Raw genomic sequence first — 18,597 nt, 5'->3', positions numbered from 1 at the left:
AGCCCTGCTATCAGCAGGATGGATTAGTGCCACCTGGGCCTTTTACTGCTTTTGAATGACAGTTCCTGCTACGCAACACAGAACAAAGCAAGGGAATGTTGCAAAATGAAGTTTAATGGCCTTTGTGGAAATATATATGTCTATAGGTATACAGAGACATTTGGCTTTTGGAATCACAAGAAAACATTAGCATGAAAGGATGCATATGGGACTGCATTCCAATAGAATCTAAGCACCTCAGAATATTTATTCATCAGTGCCCTTGGGAGACAGAGAAATACAGATGACACAAGGAGAGCAGAAGCCAGTTTGGGTCACCCAGCAGTTAATGGGAATTATATCACTTTACATCATGTTTGCATTTGTCCTATAAACCTTACTTCTTTCTTTTTAAATATTTTATAAACACAAAGAAAAATGCAAACTAATTCTAACAAGGTGAAAGAAAGGACACTGCCTGATTTCTAAAAGCAACTAAAGGGAAGCTGGGATATGTTGTAAATATTTCCAATTCTTCTAATATGCCATCATTTTTATTAATGCTTTTATTTGTAAAATATGTTCCTATTTTGCCTGTAACTTTCAAAAGCAATTTAATTTTTATCTGTAATCTGAAATTTACATCTAACTGGTAACAGATGTGACCAACTGGCTTATATTTTACTGAGTTACTAAGATTTATGGGGAGTATTTTTTGCAATGTATTGTCTTTCATGGGGTTATGCTATCATTTGGTTTATAATTTGCTACTTTTTAACTCTTTCTTAAGACACATTTTTATTTTAGAGGTAGGAAACATCTTTTTTTTTCTCAAAATCAAAGTGTTAAGTGTATACTAATAATATGGGAGAAAAAATTATAAATGAGAAAACTGGTAAGTACTCAGCCACTCAGCAATCTTCTTACATGCTTATTTTATTGTTATTATTAGTTGTATTTATGCTTTAATGGATTTTTTTCCCCAGCTAGAGCTCTCCAGATCCTTTATGGACATAAATATTTCACAATTTCTCTGTGACAGGGGAAGGGATAATACATAACATTGTGTAGATAAGTATTTTGTTTTAAGGGTTTGTTCAGCACAGAGCAGTTAAGTAATTACCTGAGGTAGCAGATGAAGCCTCCAGTAGAAGCCAAAATACACCAAATAACTCCTAGTTCCCTGATGCCCTGTTTTTAGTTCTCTTCATGTTTAGAATGATAAATCTGTACCCGTGCAACTGCGCAGTATTTGCATGTCAGGAGAGTTGTTGTGTGTTTATTTTTTAACGTGTTGAAATGTGTCTCAAGGGATATGTGCATTAATTAATACAACACTTGTTAATTGCACAAGAACAAAAGAAAATACACAGTCAGCATTCCTTTTTTCCATCATGGGGATCTCTCAGACACTCTCCAGGCAGCAAGTGTCTGAAGTTGCGGCAGTTACTATATACTGCATCCAGAAATATGCTATTCGTCTGTATGCTCTTTATTTGCTGAAACAAATCAGTTAGAAATTGCTTTGATGATGTCTTCATGTGTGAATTACATGTCAAAGATATTGCACTGCATGGAGATTCCTGCTCCTAGATTCAACATAAAACACTGGCATGATCTGAATGTTTTTTCATGCTTGTTCAGGTGGATAATAAAGATCCTATGGCCAACATTCCTTCTGTTAGTTAATACCTTAAAAGATTAGTTGGCCCCAATACAAGGGCTTTTAACTCTTTGTGGGTAGTTTCTCAGTGTGTACTGACTGGTATTTGTGGACAGATGCTCTTCTGAACATGCATTTTTACAGCTATTTCTTCTATGGTTTCTTAGGCCTGTTCCTGCAGACCTCTGTTCACCAAAGTGCATCTACTGTGGGAACTGAGCATCCCACCCTTTTTATTGCACAAAACCTCCTGTCCCACTGACTGGTGAACTGGTATTTTCACTCTACTTTTGTCCTTCCTGTTATGTACCAGCAATACAGCTTAGTCATGTTTGGGTAGGGTTTGCATGTAGGCTCAAAGTTCTGTGGTCCCCAGAATGTAATATGCACTGTATTATAGTATCAGAAGGCACTAAAGGATTCTTAGGGTGAGATTCATTATCTTGGTTAACTTTGGCACTTTACAGCTCAGGCATCCAGTACAGGCTGCCTACTCTGTCTCTAGTGTTAGCCAGGGAGGAGGAAAAGCACCCCTTGCATCCCACTGTCTCAGGCCACTAGCTTAAGGTGGGAGAAGTCATGATATTGTCTTTCTGGAGAATAATTTGCTAAGTCTTGGGGGCAGAAAACCTCTTGATACTATGGCAAAACTTTATGGTCTGAGATTTGTGGGGCAGTTTAAACACATGCTCTTTACAGCTAGTAAAGTTACAAAACTGGAGACAGTGTAAAGAAAATAACCACAAATAATTTCCTTCTGGACAAGTCACTGTGTGAACAAGTTAGCAAATCCAAAGGCATCATGGTGTCCTTTACGGCACAAAGTGCTCACTTCCCGAGTGACCACTGCATGTGTTCTCAGAATCATGTAGCACAATCCCACAAAGTAATTCAGGGAGCAACACAACAGTGTAGTGTCTTTGCAGAGTGAAATGCACTGTTGTATGTATAGGCACAACTGATCTCAGTCATGAGCTAATTTTGCATCCTTAATAGCTTATCGGGGTTTGCCTCCCTGATTTGCATTGGGTCTTTTGATACCAGTGTGAATTTCCAAGATTCTGCTGTATATTTTGAGAAGTCTTTTTGAGCTATAGGTGATTGATTCCTGACTCATAGTAATACTATGAGAAGTACTTGTATTTACCTCGTCCGTGCTTATGCTTGTTGTTGATGACGATTTGTACAATTGTTCCTGAAGCTTGCTGGGGATCCGGTAGGACTCCACGGTTACTCCTGGCATTGGGAAATCGTGGAATGTTGACTACCTGCCTCGCCGAGCTGGGTGACAGGTCATAGTGGGAGCGATGGTATGAGTGTCTCTGGAGGCAGAGAGCAGGAAAGTAAATGTCTCATTCCAATCAACATGGGGGAAAAGGCTGTATTAGAAGCTTAACACGGGCATCATCATTACGTGTAATGAATGGCACCATAATAAATAAAGACCATTCGGGTTTTGCAGACAGTTAACACAGTAATGAAGTCATCTACACATAGGTAGTGGTAACGCATCTCACCAGACTGTACACATCAGTGGTGTCTTTATCTAAGCAGGTCATCTGAAGTCCCTAACCAAGTCAATGGACAGAGAGGCCATTTTAGAACCTGACTTGTGGATGTTGTGCATGTCTGTATCATGAGGAGATGAATCACAACCCAGAAATACCTGTTTTTATCCATGTATTAAAAATGGTGTGCAGAGCTAGATACCTACTTTACTGTTGTCTACTCTGCTTAAAGATTAGATGAGAAGAATTGTAAGCCTGTCTAGTTTTCCTCATCAGAATTGTTTTCTGTGGGGACTTCAGTGGCAGAGCATGTCCAGAATGACTGTCCAGCTTCTTGTTTCCTTGCAGCTTTAAACTCTCATGCATGGCCAGTGTTAGGTTTGCACAGACTGAACAGAACCTCACTAGAATCTGTCTTACAGACTGAGAAACCTCATTTTCTTTGCAAAGGAAAGTAGTAGTAGTAGTAGTGTGCAGTGTGTTTTCTACAGCAAAAACACTTGTTTTCAAAGAATTACTTTCTGAAGTACCCATGAAGTGCATGAAGGGCTAGTGTATATTACAGCAGTTATTTTAGAAGGCATGATTCTTCTCACTGATTCAAAGACCTGTTGGTTTATATATTTAGGTAGAGCACTTAATGCTTAAAAGCTCTTCATATTCTCTCCAAATGCTGTTATAAAAATAATCTCTTGAGGAGTAAGTGGTTAGTGGATACTTTTAGCCCCAGGGGTAGTGAAGCCCCTAAAGTAAATACGTACAAGTGTATATGTCAACTGGGAAGTAAGTGTTTGCAATTACGATTTAAAAGTAATGCTTGCATAGCAAACAAGATGCTGTAGGATTTTATTCTTACAAAGCATATACAGCAAAGACCAAATCCAGAACCCACAGGAGCTCATGGGAGTTTAATTCATCATTATTCATGAATTCAGGTTGAGTTTATTAAAGGGTCTGCAGAAGTGGAAGAAGCCTATTTTGGCCTAGATTCACAGAACCCAGGATGAAGGAGTAGATATTCAGACCTGTTATCATCCTTTTCTCTTTTTTCCCCCCAGTGTACTGGCGTGCACAGCAGGAAAATCTATCTTTAAATTGTAGGTCACACTTACGGCTTCCCTGTTGGCTGGCTGCCGGAAGATATCTCCATCAGAATGTTCCCATGATAATTCTCCATCTCCTGTACATGAATCAGAGCAGTATAAGTTAGGGGACTAATTGTGCAACACCTTGGGAGACACTTAAGAGAAAAGTCTCATCCACCTTTACAGCTAAATTGAAGCTGGAGGTTGCATCCAGTCTGTAGCCTGACTTTATTGTATTAGATTCTGTAAAGACCAAAAGGAAGACCTCTTCCCATGCATTACGCAAACTCAGGATGAAGGTTTACTGTCAGATTTGTGCAGCTTAACAAGATGCTATGAGCAAGGTGATTTCCTGCAACCATTTGCTATGTGATCTCAGGCAAAGCTGAGGAGACATGACTTAGCTTACAGAGAAAAGCTAAACTGTGTGACCTTCCATCTGCTGTGGGCAGTGTGAAGCCATAAGCACAGTTAACTGTTGCTCAAGTGACATGTAACTTCCTGAGAACTGAATCTTGAACTAGGTTTTTGTAGTCAGCTGTGAAGTGTAGCCATTAATAAATAACATTGTATTATACATATCAAGAAAAAGTCCTGCAAATTTCTTGTCCCCATATCTGTATGGTTGTTTTTTCCCTCTTATTTATGCTTCATTTAATAAAAATTGCCAAGTCGCAATTCACCCCCAGGTATGGTTATGAACCAGGAAGGTACTTTCATCTGTTTGACAAAGATACTCTGTTTCATAAATAGAAGTGATGGCTATGCACAGTGCATGACTCACTAGACACAAACCAGCAACTCTTTCAGGAAGCCAGGCGCATCCAATGAGTTATGGCAGGATGTATAAGAAGCTGACCCACTAAAACCAAATCCCATCTAAGCTCATAGGATCCTTTATTTGCACATAGAGAGCATGAAATGTTCAGCACTGCTTTTTTTGAATCAGGCCAACAAAAGTACTACAGGATAGGGCTCATAGCACCAAGGACATTCTGACTTGTCTTCTAAAAGAGAAAAGGTTTTGCTGGAGCACTTGTGATTTGTGCATGTGATGCGGAAGTAATGCATGCTTTTGAGAATGAATGGGAGGTACTTGCAAAGTCAGGCTCTGGTTCCTCACAGCTAAACATGTGTTTCATGGAAAGGAAAGTTGGAAAGAAGAAACGCTCAGTTTCTGTTCAGGAGTAGTGTCCAGTTGTTCTCTTTGTAAAGACAACTTCATAAATACAAACATAACTAAGCATGAGCTATGGTAGAAATTATAGCAGGAAAAAATTATAGCCTAGTTCAGGCTAGAGATAGAATGTGGCTTTAAGAAGTTTTAGAGACATATTTAGAGGCGTTCCTTGATAAGACAAGCCATGGAACTTGAACTGATATCTGACTCTTGGGAAACTTGTGCAAGAACAGGAGAAATCGTTTAGTGTGGAGCTAAGCCTGGAATTTATCCCAGCCTTGGAATTCAGATACAGGTACAGATAAGACTGCTTTGCTAGTGGCTCAAAGCCTAGCTCTAGATGTGCCAACCATTGCGCTGGAACGCAGCAGTGCAGTACCAACACATCAGGAGCCTTACATTAATGGCGCAGACCGTGGGCTTGGGTCCTCGAAGCAACATAGCTGCTACAGCAGTAGTAGTGCGTGATACTGGCTTGGGAGAGCCATGGTGCTGATGTAGGTATGCCCCCAGTTCTAGAGTTAAATCATCAGTCAGATCCATCACCACTAGCTTAGTGCATACTATGTATTAGCATTTTATCCTCTATGCAGTTTATGAGAGCTTGCCTCTTAAGTTAAGGGGAAGATGGATCCTAACATAAATCAGCATCTGAACAGTAGTGTTTGGAACCTTCTCGAGTCACTAGTAGAGGAATGAATAGGAAAATCAGCAAAATTGTATTCAATTATGTTAACATACTTGGCATGCAAGGAGCAGAAACCGACTCAGATTCCTCCCCATGAGCTGTGCTAGATCTTGACACAAAATTTTTGATTAGGTTTGCATTTTGTGAGAATCACAAAGGGGAGATAAAACATGCCGTATTGAAAACACCAAAGTTGATTACAAGATAAATGGGCATTTTAACATTTTAAGTAAGTAACAGACAGTGGAATACATTAAAAAAACCCTGCATCAGTGCAGACACTGGGTCATTTCTGCTGCATAATGCAATTTAATCTCACCTCTCATATGGAAATTCTAATGAACCTGTTTCTCATTAGTGACTCTCTCTCTGGCTGAAGTGACTGATTTCTCCAGCGTAAGGCTATTTTACAGCATAGATGTGTCTGATACTTCTAACTTTGAAAGTCAGTTTGATTTTTGTAACTTGAAGAGACTTGTTTCAAATACAGCTCAAATAACTATCAGGGAACAGATACTAGGAATCAGATGATTAGCAAGGATTTACTTTAATTAACTGAAAATGTATTAATTTAAAACAGTATATCACTAAATCGCACCCTGGGAAGCCAGAACTGTCACCTTGTCTGCTTGAGATCAGAAAGCTTAATAAGCAGTTTCCCTGGCAAAATGTTTCAATATTTATAAAGATACTGTGGACTAACATGGCAAAACAGCAAAGAATGAGAAACCATGTCCACACAAAGAAGTATTGCATAAAGATCCTCATACTTGCTCTGACTGAGCTGATGTATTTATGCAGCACACAGCATTGCCCTGCCAAAAGATTAGCTCAGGTGCTACAGGGTGCCACACTGAAATTAATTACTGCTGCATCTCCACGGTTAAATAGCTTAGACAGCTTGCTGCACTGACATGACTTACACAGCTTCTCTCCAGGAACTTGTTCCTTCCAAGCGTGCTGTAGCATCGTGCTGCACTATTAAGCACTGAGGCACTCTGAAGTACCCTCTTTTTGGCTTCACCGCTCGGAGCTTTTTGTCCAGCATGTGTGTTCAGTAAACTCCTTAGGACAGGGACTGTGGGACTATGCTAGTTCGTGCTTCACAACTAGCATCACAGGCAAAATTATACAACTGGCAATATACTACTCCTTATTTTTACCATGCAAAAGTAATGGGTTCAAACAAGCAGGATCCCAAAAGGATATGGCTGCACAAAGGTGCAAGCAGGAGAATTTTTCAAATGCAGCCTGGCATCGCTGCTATCAGTAGAGTGGCACTTCTGAAAACCATAGGTACCTTTGGGTGCTCATCTGAACCTTTGAGAATTGGCCATAGGTGCTTACATACCCTAGAAATGGTGATTCAAATGCCACAATACTAACAGTAAGATAAAATACATTTAGAAATTCTCAGATCTTTAGATGGTCTTTTAGACAGCTATTTAGGTTTAGACATTCAGAAAGGCTGGGAAGGGCCCCTAGAATCAAGCTCCCTGTGTGTACAAGACCTAAATCGAAATTACTAGTAAAATACTGAAGTCACCTGCGTATCAACTGACACCTAACTTGAACTGGAGTGACTGGCCTTACCCTCTGAATTGAAATTCTTGTGTCTTGCATAACTTGAGCAGGTCTGGTAATATGTCAGATAGAAGCTCGTCTTTTATTGCAAAGCTCTTCTACCCAGAGCAATGACAGCTATTTCAATACATTACTTGAAGCCTTGATTTATCTCACTATGGGGATGCAACTTTATCATCAGTGCATTCTCTCCTTGTTTCAATTTTGGAAAACAAAGGTAGTGATGTTACCTTGCTTGCATTCAAGGTTTAGTTTCCCAACATGCACTAGATTGTAAGTACATGGGAAACTTGCAGACAGTGTCCCGAGTTGGTGCACAGACAGGGCTGTGCCAGGGGAAGGAGTAAATTCAGAGCCTGTTCTTCTGTGGTTGTACTCGAACTTACCTCTGCAAACTGGACAGCAGGACTCCGGAACAGAAACTGGGAAAGAGCAAGTTAATTTGGGACAAGTCTTCAGCCCACAGTACACATTTCCTTCCTGCCAGTAAAACACAAGGATAATTCAGGAGTCATCCGATTCCTCTGGTACTGCATATGCATTTTTAATGGACATGCTTAAATCTAGTATGTGTTTACAGAAATGCCACTCTAGTATGCAGAAGCAGAATATTAGACCAATGAAAAGTCTGAATAGCTTTTTAAAAATTTGTTGTTGCACAGAAGGAGGTCCCGTTCTTTAAAAAATGGGGAAAAGGGAAGAGTTAAAAGTGTGCAGGGGGAAGAACTACAATTACTAGTTTGAAAATGTAACTGATATTATGGTGCTAAAATCACCCAGTGTAAATTCTCGCACCTGCTCTATCTTAGTTGCATCTTAATATTGAACTGGAGATATAGCTTAGCAGCAGCTAAAAATCAAAGTCTGTTCAGTACTTGGCCTGTCAAATTTGTAGTTAATGTAGAATATGATGATGATTTGATCAGAGGAGGTCCAGAGTTGTTAATGCTTGATACTGAAGAGCTGGTTGGACTGAGAGGGATGCTTTGGTTCAGACACTGGCTCTGAAGAGTCACTGGGTGACCGCTCAAATATACTGGATTTGAATTGGTGACATCTCAGAAATGGCTCTGTGGCCCAGTGTCAGTTCACAGAGTTGTCCACTCCTAGCCTGTGGGGGTCTTTACTTATCATTCAGTCCAAATGAATTCACTTTCAGTCACTGGCTTCTTTTTTTTGCCATATGTTCCAGTCAGGTTGAAGTGAAATATTCTATATATGCTAAGTATCAATATTTTAACTGCTGCCTCTGCACTGTAAGCTCACTTACAGCAGATGCTTGACAGGGGTAAGCTTTGCGCACTGTGTTTGAATAAAAGGCAGCCTGGCACATACCAGATGCTGCAGACTGGCTCTGTGCATTTTCATGAGTTCCAGCATTAATTCTCCATTCCTGGCCTTTGCTATGTATTGCTTATATTTCAGTGGCATGTCTTCTAGAAAGGAGAAATGAAGCACAGACAGAGCAGGTCTCTGTCAAATCATGTTACTTACTGAGCAGCTGCACTGGGCACACTGGTTTGCTTGCCTGTTTTGGAAAAGACCCTCTGCCACAAACATTTCTCCATGATGGTAGGTGGTGCCATTGTATTCACAGGATTTCCCGGTGATTTTGCTGCTTACTGAGAAAAGGGAGTCCTCTGGAAGCAATGGGAAAGGAATACTTCATGCAAATGTTCTTGACAACTCGTGATATCACAAATACAGGGGAGGAAAAGCTTCCCTTCTCCTTCCTTTATCTTTATCATAAAAGGGCAAGTTTTGTCATGCTACAAAATATAAGTGATATGCTGCTGTTTTGCTGAACTTTAGTAATTCATGTGTTGACTGTCCCAGTTAATCTTAGGCTGCCAATAATTAGCTGCAGTGCCAGCACTGATGGTCATGTCTCATGCTGCTGTATTTTCTCCCGCTGTCTGCTGTAGCATTTGGTATTAGGACAGGCAGATACAGTTATGTGCCTGCTTGTTATACAGCTTTTTTGTGCATTAATGTAGAAGGCATTAGGTCCTGTATACACACAGAACCCCACTATCAATCACACTGTTATAGCATGGTTTCCCCCTTGTTAGTACTGGTAACATTTTATTAATGGTTTGTAGTGTTGTAGCCCCTGGAAGACTTAGTTATAGGGTAGCAGGCCGTGCCACAGAGCATGCATGATTCCATGACATCCACAGGCACAAGCCTTCTGGTGGAGGAGTGGTGATACTGATGACAGAACTGTGTCAAGAGAAAACTATGTACTATGCAAGTGTTTGTTCCTAGTGACTGTCACAATTTGTGGCCGCTGTTGTTTTCAAAATGGGCAAAACTTGTCAAAGGCAGACTTCAAAAGCTACCCAAAAGCTGATTTTTTTCTGACATGCATTTTAATGTCAGATGTGAAAATGAGTGCATATGACAAAGTGTATAAGATGGCAGTGTCAATTCAAACCTGAAACCTCCTGTTTCAACTCAAGATCATATCAAGTCCTGCACCACATGGGTTAAATTTTCTTCTAAGACATAAAGCTATCCACATCTTATATTAAAACATCCTCTAGATTGTTTAACTATTAGCAGTTTATGAACTGTGCAAAGGGATTGTACTTTACCTATGAAATGTAAGTCACCTGATACCTATTGGGCAGTGAATTTGGCACTATACATTCACAATCACATGAATTTAGCATCTCAGCATGGGAAAAGACATTTTGAACAAGAGCTCTGTGGAAGTAACAGTGGAGCGTTTGTTCCCTGGAGCCTGCATCACTGCAGATTTCTAGGAATGCAGCTGAAATTTCAGTCAGTGGGTTTGGGCTTTCATGTAAAAGAAATCTGAGCTGAAAATTCAGGTTTTGTGTAGCGCCTTTCGTTATCTGTCAGATAAACCTGGGGAGATTTTTTTGTGAAGCTGTGCCACCACAGAATGCACATTTTTTGGCTAGGAGCTCAAGTGAAAGAGCATTTTTCTGCTGGCATGCACTGGGATTAAACACTGACATTTAGTTTTCCATAAAAGCATATATTTAGTTACATTGGTCCATCAAATATTAATATTTTGAATGGTGAATGTCAAATCTGGCTGTGGAGCATATATGTACTATAGTATTTGGGAGTCTAGTGGGTCAGCAAAGAACATTCTGCAGGACGAGGGCAGGAGAAGTTAGCCATTTAGGGTTCCTTCCCTGATCTTACATTTCTCTTCAAGACAGACATGGTAAGCGCACTTCCTCCTTTGAAAGCACCAAATGTGTCCATTATTTCAGTGCAATCAAGGGTGTCTAATGATACCTTTCCAGAATCTTATCAATAATACAGAGTTTTGACAAACCTGAGCTTGGCATAGAAATGCAGTGCTTTCAGCACTTTCTGTATGGTTTGCTAGTAATACACATTCTGGAATGGCACGATGTATGGTGTAATTAAGAAGCATCCTTTGAAAGTCATCAGCAAAAGATTCAAGTGACAAATTCAGCTACTGTCCCATTAGGCACAAATATTGGAAAACATGAATAAAAGAGGCACCTCTCAGGTCTGTGCTATACTCTGAAACTTATGTCACCGTAGTTTCTTGGGCTTTCCAAGAGTCATCTCACAGAAAGCAGAGACTGCCAAAGCCTTAGTTATCCCCTTGCCCCTTGGGCAACTGCAAGAGCAGTAGAACTGGAAAGAAATTAAAATGAAAGGAGAAATGAAAGGAGAATACAGGTGGTTCTTGTCTGGCTATGAGGCCCTGTTCATGCAGCCTCTGCAGGACATTGCTGTGCCTGCATGGGATGCCTGTCCAAAAGCAGTGTTTGGCTTGTGGTTGGACATTTGCGGAGACCAATACTTGAGTGACTCATTGTGACTCTTCAGAGTATTGGATGAAGAGAATGAATTTTACTGCAGATTTACCTTGATATATGCCACATTATTCAGTTCACTATGAAATCACTAAATGCCTTCAAACTGTGGCTTCTAAACAAGGGAAGGAAAATGGTGAACCTTTTATTGCTTGGAAAATAGCAGTGGAGAGTTGAAGTAGGTAACTGTTTTCACCTCTATTTCTTTTAGGTTGACCATAGAAGTTAGGCCTATAACAGCTAAATCATAACATGTGGTCCAAAACACATGGATATCTGCCTATCTTTGGAATGTGGGATGAAATTCTATTGCCATTTTGAAGTCTTATTTGATGAAATAATTACAAGAAAAGTCAGTTTCAATTACAGGGAGTAAGACCATGGTTTAGGTGCTATGGTGAACATACCTGTGCATATGATTATCTTCTAGCACATTAAGTGAATGGGCCTATTTGGTTGCATAAAATAAGGTTTAGAATAAGTTTTCAGATCAAGACCACATTGCTGTTATTGCAAAAAAATATATACAGTCATATATTGGAGACAGCATATTGGAGAGCATGACTGATCCTCCCCAAACACAGCATCTGTCTAGAAGTGCAAGGAAGCTTTGTTTATATTGTATGTCTAAATATAACTTCTGTCTGGTGTAGTTTCTCTCTCTCTCTGCTTGTGTGTGACTGATTTTCCTCAGCTAGGACTTGCCTTGGTTTCTTTTCTAGTGCTCTTTAAATCATGGCTAATTAGAGGAGTTCAGACTCCCTCATGATATCATATTCTCCTGTAGAATGTGAAATTAGAGTCATTGTGGATTGTTTTAATAAGCGCCAGGTTTGAACTTTGAAAAATCTTGGCATTAATATTGATATCAGCATGCATTATTCTGTGCCTTAGTTAAGATATGTTAGAACTAGATTATTTAACTGCAAATATACTGCATTGCTCAAAGCTCTATTTGTAAACCTCGCTTCCTAATCAGGATTGTTCCCAAAGCTTTATCTGGCATTTTAATGGTGCTGACTAACATTGCTTTAATTAGCTGCTCTGTAAAGTACCAGGCAAACCATCTGTGTGAATCCTTTTAATTAACTGGCTTCAATCTGAGCTTTTCTTTCTGGCATTCATAGCCTGTTGGTGGAAGCAATATAAAACATATAGAATAAAGATGTTATAGCATCAATTGAAAAGGAAATATCTTTGTTTCTGTGGTTGGCATTTATTCTCTAAGGGCTCAGACTTCAGTGTAGAAGTTGACAGACCATGCTGACATTTGCCTGCAATTTTAGTGCGATCAAGATAAGACCACGAGTGAGCAATACGGATAGCACTGTTTTATCACCAACATTGGCATTATGTAATGGCAGGGGGCTAAGATGTGCAACCAAGGCTTCACAAGACTTGATATGGATTTGAACTTACCCTGTAACTTTAAAGGTTGAACCTGGCTGAAGAAATTTTTCAGATTTTACAAACAGGCAACACAATACAACTGTATAAAAAAATGGAATAGCTTCAAAACAATTATTTTTTTTGAAAACAATTGAAGACTGGGGTGGCTATGCATGAATTCTTATATCTAAGCATTCTCCTCTTCCAAACACATGGGATTCTGTCCAGCTTTTGTTGCCTACCTAGGCTGTTTTTCACTGGCATACCATACACAAGGTAAATCCTAGCCTCAATGAAGCCAATAGAAAGGTTTCCTTCGGGATTCAGCCTAGGTGCTTACTTGAATGCTGCTTTTTAAGATCATGTTTGAGATGGATGCTTGAACTAGAAGGAACTGTTTATCTATACAAAAAAAGATTTGTATCAATTCAGATCTGTAATACAGCCTGATATAAAAAATCACTATGAACTAGAACTGCAGGTAAGTATAGTTCATGTATTCCATGAACTGTAGCCTATTGGACAGGGCATGTGAAGCAACAGATGGTAAAAAGTTTGCCACAAAGGGATACTAACTTAATGTGAAGTGCAGTACTAGTGCTTTCCTGATAGTCTGACAAAACAGATATGAATTTGATAAACCACAGACATTTATGGAAATTTTCTGATTCAGTGGAATTCACTCCAATCACAGCTTTTCCATGGAAACCTGCCTGGGTTCCTGATGGTCTGCCTATAACTTGGGGTTTCCAAGGGCCCAGGTTTGAGGGCAGCCATACCATGTACAGAGACCAGGGCTTCCTGGCTTTTGGAGCTTTCCAGTCTCCTGGGAGAAACAGATGCTGTGTCACATGGATCACAGTTTTGGAAATGCCATCTTTTAGCTTTATCTGTTTACAACTCTATTCCTTCCTGGATTGTTATGAAAGCTTGGTCCTGAGATGCTTTACCCTTACTTGGATATGGAGCAGAAGAGCATCAGTTATCTGCAACTAATCCCTTGAATAGCTTAGACAAATTCCATGGGCAGTTCCTGGTGTTTGAAACTGTGGTTACTTCTGTAAAAGTACTTATGTGCAGAGAGTGAAAAGCAGTAACTGGCTATGAGCAAACTAGGCTTTTGGGAAATGTGGGGTGACTTACTTGAGGAAGGGCTTTAGGATCCAGGCCTTACTACAATCAATTAAGTTTTCAACTTGGATCCTTCTGGAGAAAGTCAGGAGGTACAGGTACAATTGCTAACAGTTTTAGGACACTAACTAACAAACCAGCAAAACCACCTCAGAATCAGTACAGTCATGGCATGATAATCAGTAAAGTGTTTATAAGGTGACATCTGACCTTCAAGACAAAAAAATCAGTTGGCTTTGGATGGTCTTCACCATTGTGGACAAGACCAAGCATTGGCTTTCTGAAAGTCATTGTGTCAAGTTTTACTGATCCGCAGCCAGTAATAAGTTGAAGTGGTAACTGAGCGTACTCCCGAAATGGAGCTTGTACAGACTAGACAAGGAAGGTGTGTAGGCAAAGTTCATGCTGCTGCATACCTCTCAGCAAGGTCTGTAAGGACCTTGCACAGCATCTCAGTAAGGGTCTGCAGGTTTTTATTGCATCTCTATGAGATACTTGTACAATATTCTCACCATTCTCGTTAGTACATAACACTCTCACTATTGCTTTATTTTAATATCAGAACATCTGGCAAAGATCATTTTTTAAAAATCCTACAGACTTTTGGCTTGATGACTTAGAAACTATTTTTAAACTGCAACATTCAGAATCACCTAGTGTCATTTACTGAAAAAGATAGGCTTTTAACATCAAGCAGAAACGCTAGGTGCTCAGCCTGGCTTGGTTTTTGCAGTTTTTCTGTTTTATTAAACACCCTTATAAAAACAATCAAGAGCTAAACAAGATGAAATTAATCACGAGGTCTAATGCCTTAAGAAACTTACCATACTGGGAACTGTTCTACAGATAATTCTCTCTCGTCTTTTGTAAGTAAACAGATGATAGATTATGAATTTGAGTCCAGGGAGGATTTTATGAAAAACGTTTTCTAAATCAACACAGAGTATAAGTATGTACAACTAAGAGACTGAGGATTTGTTTTGGAACCCTATTCACTAGATGAGCGATTGAATTCTGCTATAACTCTGGGACAACCATTCACATTGACATCTATCCTGCGTATTCACTTGTATTCCCAGTGAGTTTTGCTACTTACTGAACAAAACTGAGTCAGTTTAGTTGCAGTGGGTACTTCAAAGCTCTCTACACCATATTCTGGTGCAGGAGACTCTCTTTAGACACCAGCTAACTGGCCATCTCACACACTGCTTCTGTACAGAAATCAGATCACCCCGAGTTGTAGCATAACATGATGTAAGGCCACATTACTTGCCTTGACATTTAAGATTGGCACAAGAATTGGAGGTTAACTGTTCAGAAGCAAGATATAGAGGAATTATGAAGGTCAAAATAAAACACAATTCTTGGAAATGTGCGGATCATGAGCATTTCTAATGCCAAAGGGGAACATGACTAGAATATGAGAGTACTTGAAAAATTTATGAAATCTGGATCAGCTCAGGTGCACACATTGTCCAACACAAGCAGGCAGCACTTTGATGACCTGACATCTGGTTTTGGAAAACTGCTTGGGCAGGAGTTGCACATACCCCTAGGTCTACTTGTTAAAAAAATATTGTTAATTCTCCTCTTTCATGAAGTCCAGGTCTTTTCCCTACAAGGAAAATCATTCTCTAGGGTAATGTACACATAAGTCAGTAGAGAGATACAGGTATGATTCTTGCTTACTGAGTCTTTTTACTGCTGTTTTTCATAGCAGTGTTAAAGGCTAACACAATGGGCTTCAGGTTCCACTGTGAAGGATTAATTCTAGGAGGCCCCAAAATACTAACTGAAGTAGTCTGGAATAACAGTAATGGGATAATTTATTCATGTGCAGAAAATTACATTTCTGGATAAAAACCTGCAGGTGGAATTGCAATTTACAAAGTGGGTTGAAAAAAATCTAGGCAGCAATGTAGAATAAAATGCTAACTCGCACTGACTGCAATTCATGCAAGGAGCTGGAAGCATGAAATGCCAGGAGACTGTTGCAGATAAGATGCAGATAAGGTGTTGGAAGCTTTCTTTATGTTATGCACCTTGCTACCTCTCTAGCTTTCTTCAGCTGCTCCCAGAATGCAGGCTGCAGTTGCCAAAGGCCAACCACAATGTCAAAATTACTGCTTGCCTCCACCACTGAAATGTGTTTTTAACATGAAACAGGCTGTCACCCACAGGAGTTGTGCATCTGTCTTAGAATGGAATTCCCTTTGTGTTTGTGTATGGGACAAGACTTCCCCAAATTAGCTAGCCTGAGTACTATCATTCATAGCAATTGCTCTATCCTGAGCCAGACACATGCGGAGTAGGAACTGTGCCTCCCACTCCAACTTCCAGCTTTTATCTAAAAGCGTAGCTGGGAATGACAGCAGCCAAAACAGTTCTTGTCTTTTTTTGCCAAACACCCATGACAATGAGCTGGCTCGTGGATCATTTGTGGTTTTATTATTATTATTATTATTATTATTCCTGGTGCAGAATCTTTAAAACTTTAAGGGTAACAATATACCCTAAGGTCCCACCTTGCATGCAGTGAAGAGCATCTTTTATACCACAATACAGATCAGTCCATTTCTTTCAAGCAGGTCCTGCTGAAGCCAGGGAATGACTTCTAGAAGGAAGTTCTCCTCAGTGAAAAACTCCAGAGACTAGGACTCTTAAGTAAACAAGGTGTAACATTTTAATTTCAGTTTTGAGGCAGCAGTATTGAAAATTAATTCAAAGCACATGAGCTGCACTTTGGTTCAAAACACTTCTCTTCAGCAGGTAATGCTTTTTGCACCTCATGCAGGAGAAACTAAGCTAAAAGGAAGGTCCTGACAAATGGTGTCCTTCATTCTCGATGGTGTATGCTGGTAATGCCCTGTGTCATTGGTACATGGGGAAAACAACAGCAAGTGATGTATTAGTATCATTTGGGATGGCAGCAGGTTTGGACTCTCCTTTCTAGCTGTGCATGTTTGCTGCCTACTAACACACGGTACTTGTCTTTCTGTGACACCAAAGACGTGTACAATATTGGAGAATCTGAAGCTCCTTTGCAGCTCCTACCGACTGCGAGATACAGACTTCAGTCTGGCATGCTACCAATGCAAGTGAGTGACTGCAGTTTACTCTTACAGTTACTTTTGACTGCACAGCCAGTTGGAACATGTTTGAATCTTCTGTCACCCTGATGTACAGGAGAGAAACACAAAGTGGGAAAATCTAATCACTTTGAAATTAGCTTTGTGAGGGGACCTGGGCTAAACTCCTCTCTCCAGCATTAATATGGTATGTGCCTCTTCCTGTTGCTGGAACAGCCATTTGACAGCTAGATAAGCATGTATAGATGTGAGCAGTCCTGGAGCTGCTCTGATTAACAATATCTGAACTAGCCTCCTTTCACCTAAGGAATCAGAGCTCTGAAGATGTGGTAATGAGTGGTTTGATCCCTGCTGCCTTGGTGTCTGTGTTCCAAGGGGTTCAGCCAAAGCCCTTCCCAGTACTGGTAAATTCTAAGTGCTAGTAACATTCCAAGTAAAAGATAAAGCCTGTGTTCAGAAATCCTCTGTGTTAGGCTCCTCCCTCTACTACACATAAGCCAATAGAATATGGTTATTATATATAAGAAATAGCTTTTCAGTATGAGACACATACTTGGAATGGAGGAATAAATACGTGTTGATAATCTGTTCCTTACAAATTCAAAACACAGCAGCCTAAGACTTCAAGAGGTAAGCGAAGCATCCTGCAGAGAGAGATCATGCATCTTGCTAGGAGAGTGACAGCAAGATTTTGGTCATAGTTACATTGAATAAATCTGGAGCAACTCTGTTGACTGAACTAACCCTGATGCCATGTGTTCATACCAAACTGTATTTTTAAAAATATTTTTTAAAAAATGATCCTCATGTTTATATGGGAAGAAGATCACATAAATGATATTCTTCTGTGTGTATGCAGTGCATTTCATGCACAAATAGCGATGCTTTTATATGACACAGAGCACTTGCCTATTATTCTGCAGCTCCAGTGAAACTAAGGTACAGTGGCAGCAGTAGGCCTGGTTTGTACCCAGAGATCCAATTAATGCTTACGTTCTGATCCATTTGTATCAGAAGGGCCAATGCAAAGAAGCATATAGCTGGGAATCTGGATTTCCTCATTCTGCCACTATGGTTCACTTCCCCAAAAAGGCCTTCAGTACAGAAGATGTTCTGTGATCATATTTTGGCCACCTTAGCATGAGTGTGCTATGCTGGGGCTACTTGATGAGAGGGGCCAAATGCAGAGGGGGTAAAGAAAACAGAGAAGACAGAGAATAGAGAATCTCTGTATTATAGGCAGCAAGGGACATTGTGGAACACAGGTGTCATTGTGTGTTTCTGGAAAAAACATGCTCTGTTTTTTCCAGAAATTTACCAAACTTTCCTCAGTGTCTGTGGAGGCCTCTTGCATGCATTTGCCTCAGAAAGGCAGGAAACCTGTCAGTGCCTTCGCCTCAGTCACTGCATATTCCTGACCTGCTCCCAGTGCAGTTTCAGGTCCCAATAACTAAACTGAGCCCTGAGTGCC

General features: G+C 40.1%; 1 protein-coding gene across 1 annotated transcript in view; it reads right to left on the bottom strand.

Annotated features, from left to right (window-relative positions):
- CHRDL1 (chordin like 1) overlaps window positions 1–18,597 on the bottom strand; it is a 45,142-nt gene that overhangs the window by 8,302 nt on the left and 18,243 nt on the right. The window contains exons 5-8 of the mRNA XM_037408506.1: window positions 9,182–9,327; window positions 8,074–8,167; window positions 4,263–4,330; window positions 2,790–2,964 (exon numbers count right to left, since the gene is read on the bottom strand). Coding sequence (XP_037264403.1) covers window positions 2,790–2,964; window positions 4,263–4,330; window positions 8,074–8,167; window positions 9,182–9,327 — 483 coding nt within the window. The remainder of the gene's footprint in view (window positions 1–2,789; window positions 2,965–4,262; window positions 4,331–8,073; window positions 8,168–9,181; window positions 9,328–18,597) is intronic.

Source organism: Falco rusticolus, chromosome 14 (assembly GCF_015220075.1).
Source record: "Falco rusticolus isolate bFalRus1 chromosome 14, bFalRus1.pri, whole genome shotgun sequence".
In the NCBI taxonomy this organism is placed as follows: Eukaryota; Metazoa; Chordata; class Aves; order Falconiformes; family Falconidae; genus Falco; species Falco rusticolus.
The sequence above is the reverse complement of the archived record's forward strand: the minus strand, read 5'-3'. Positions and strand labels throughout refer to the sequence as shown.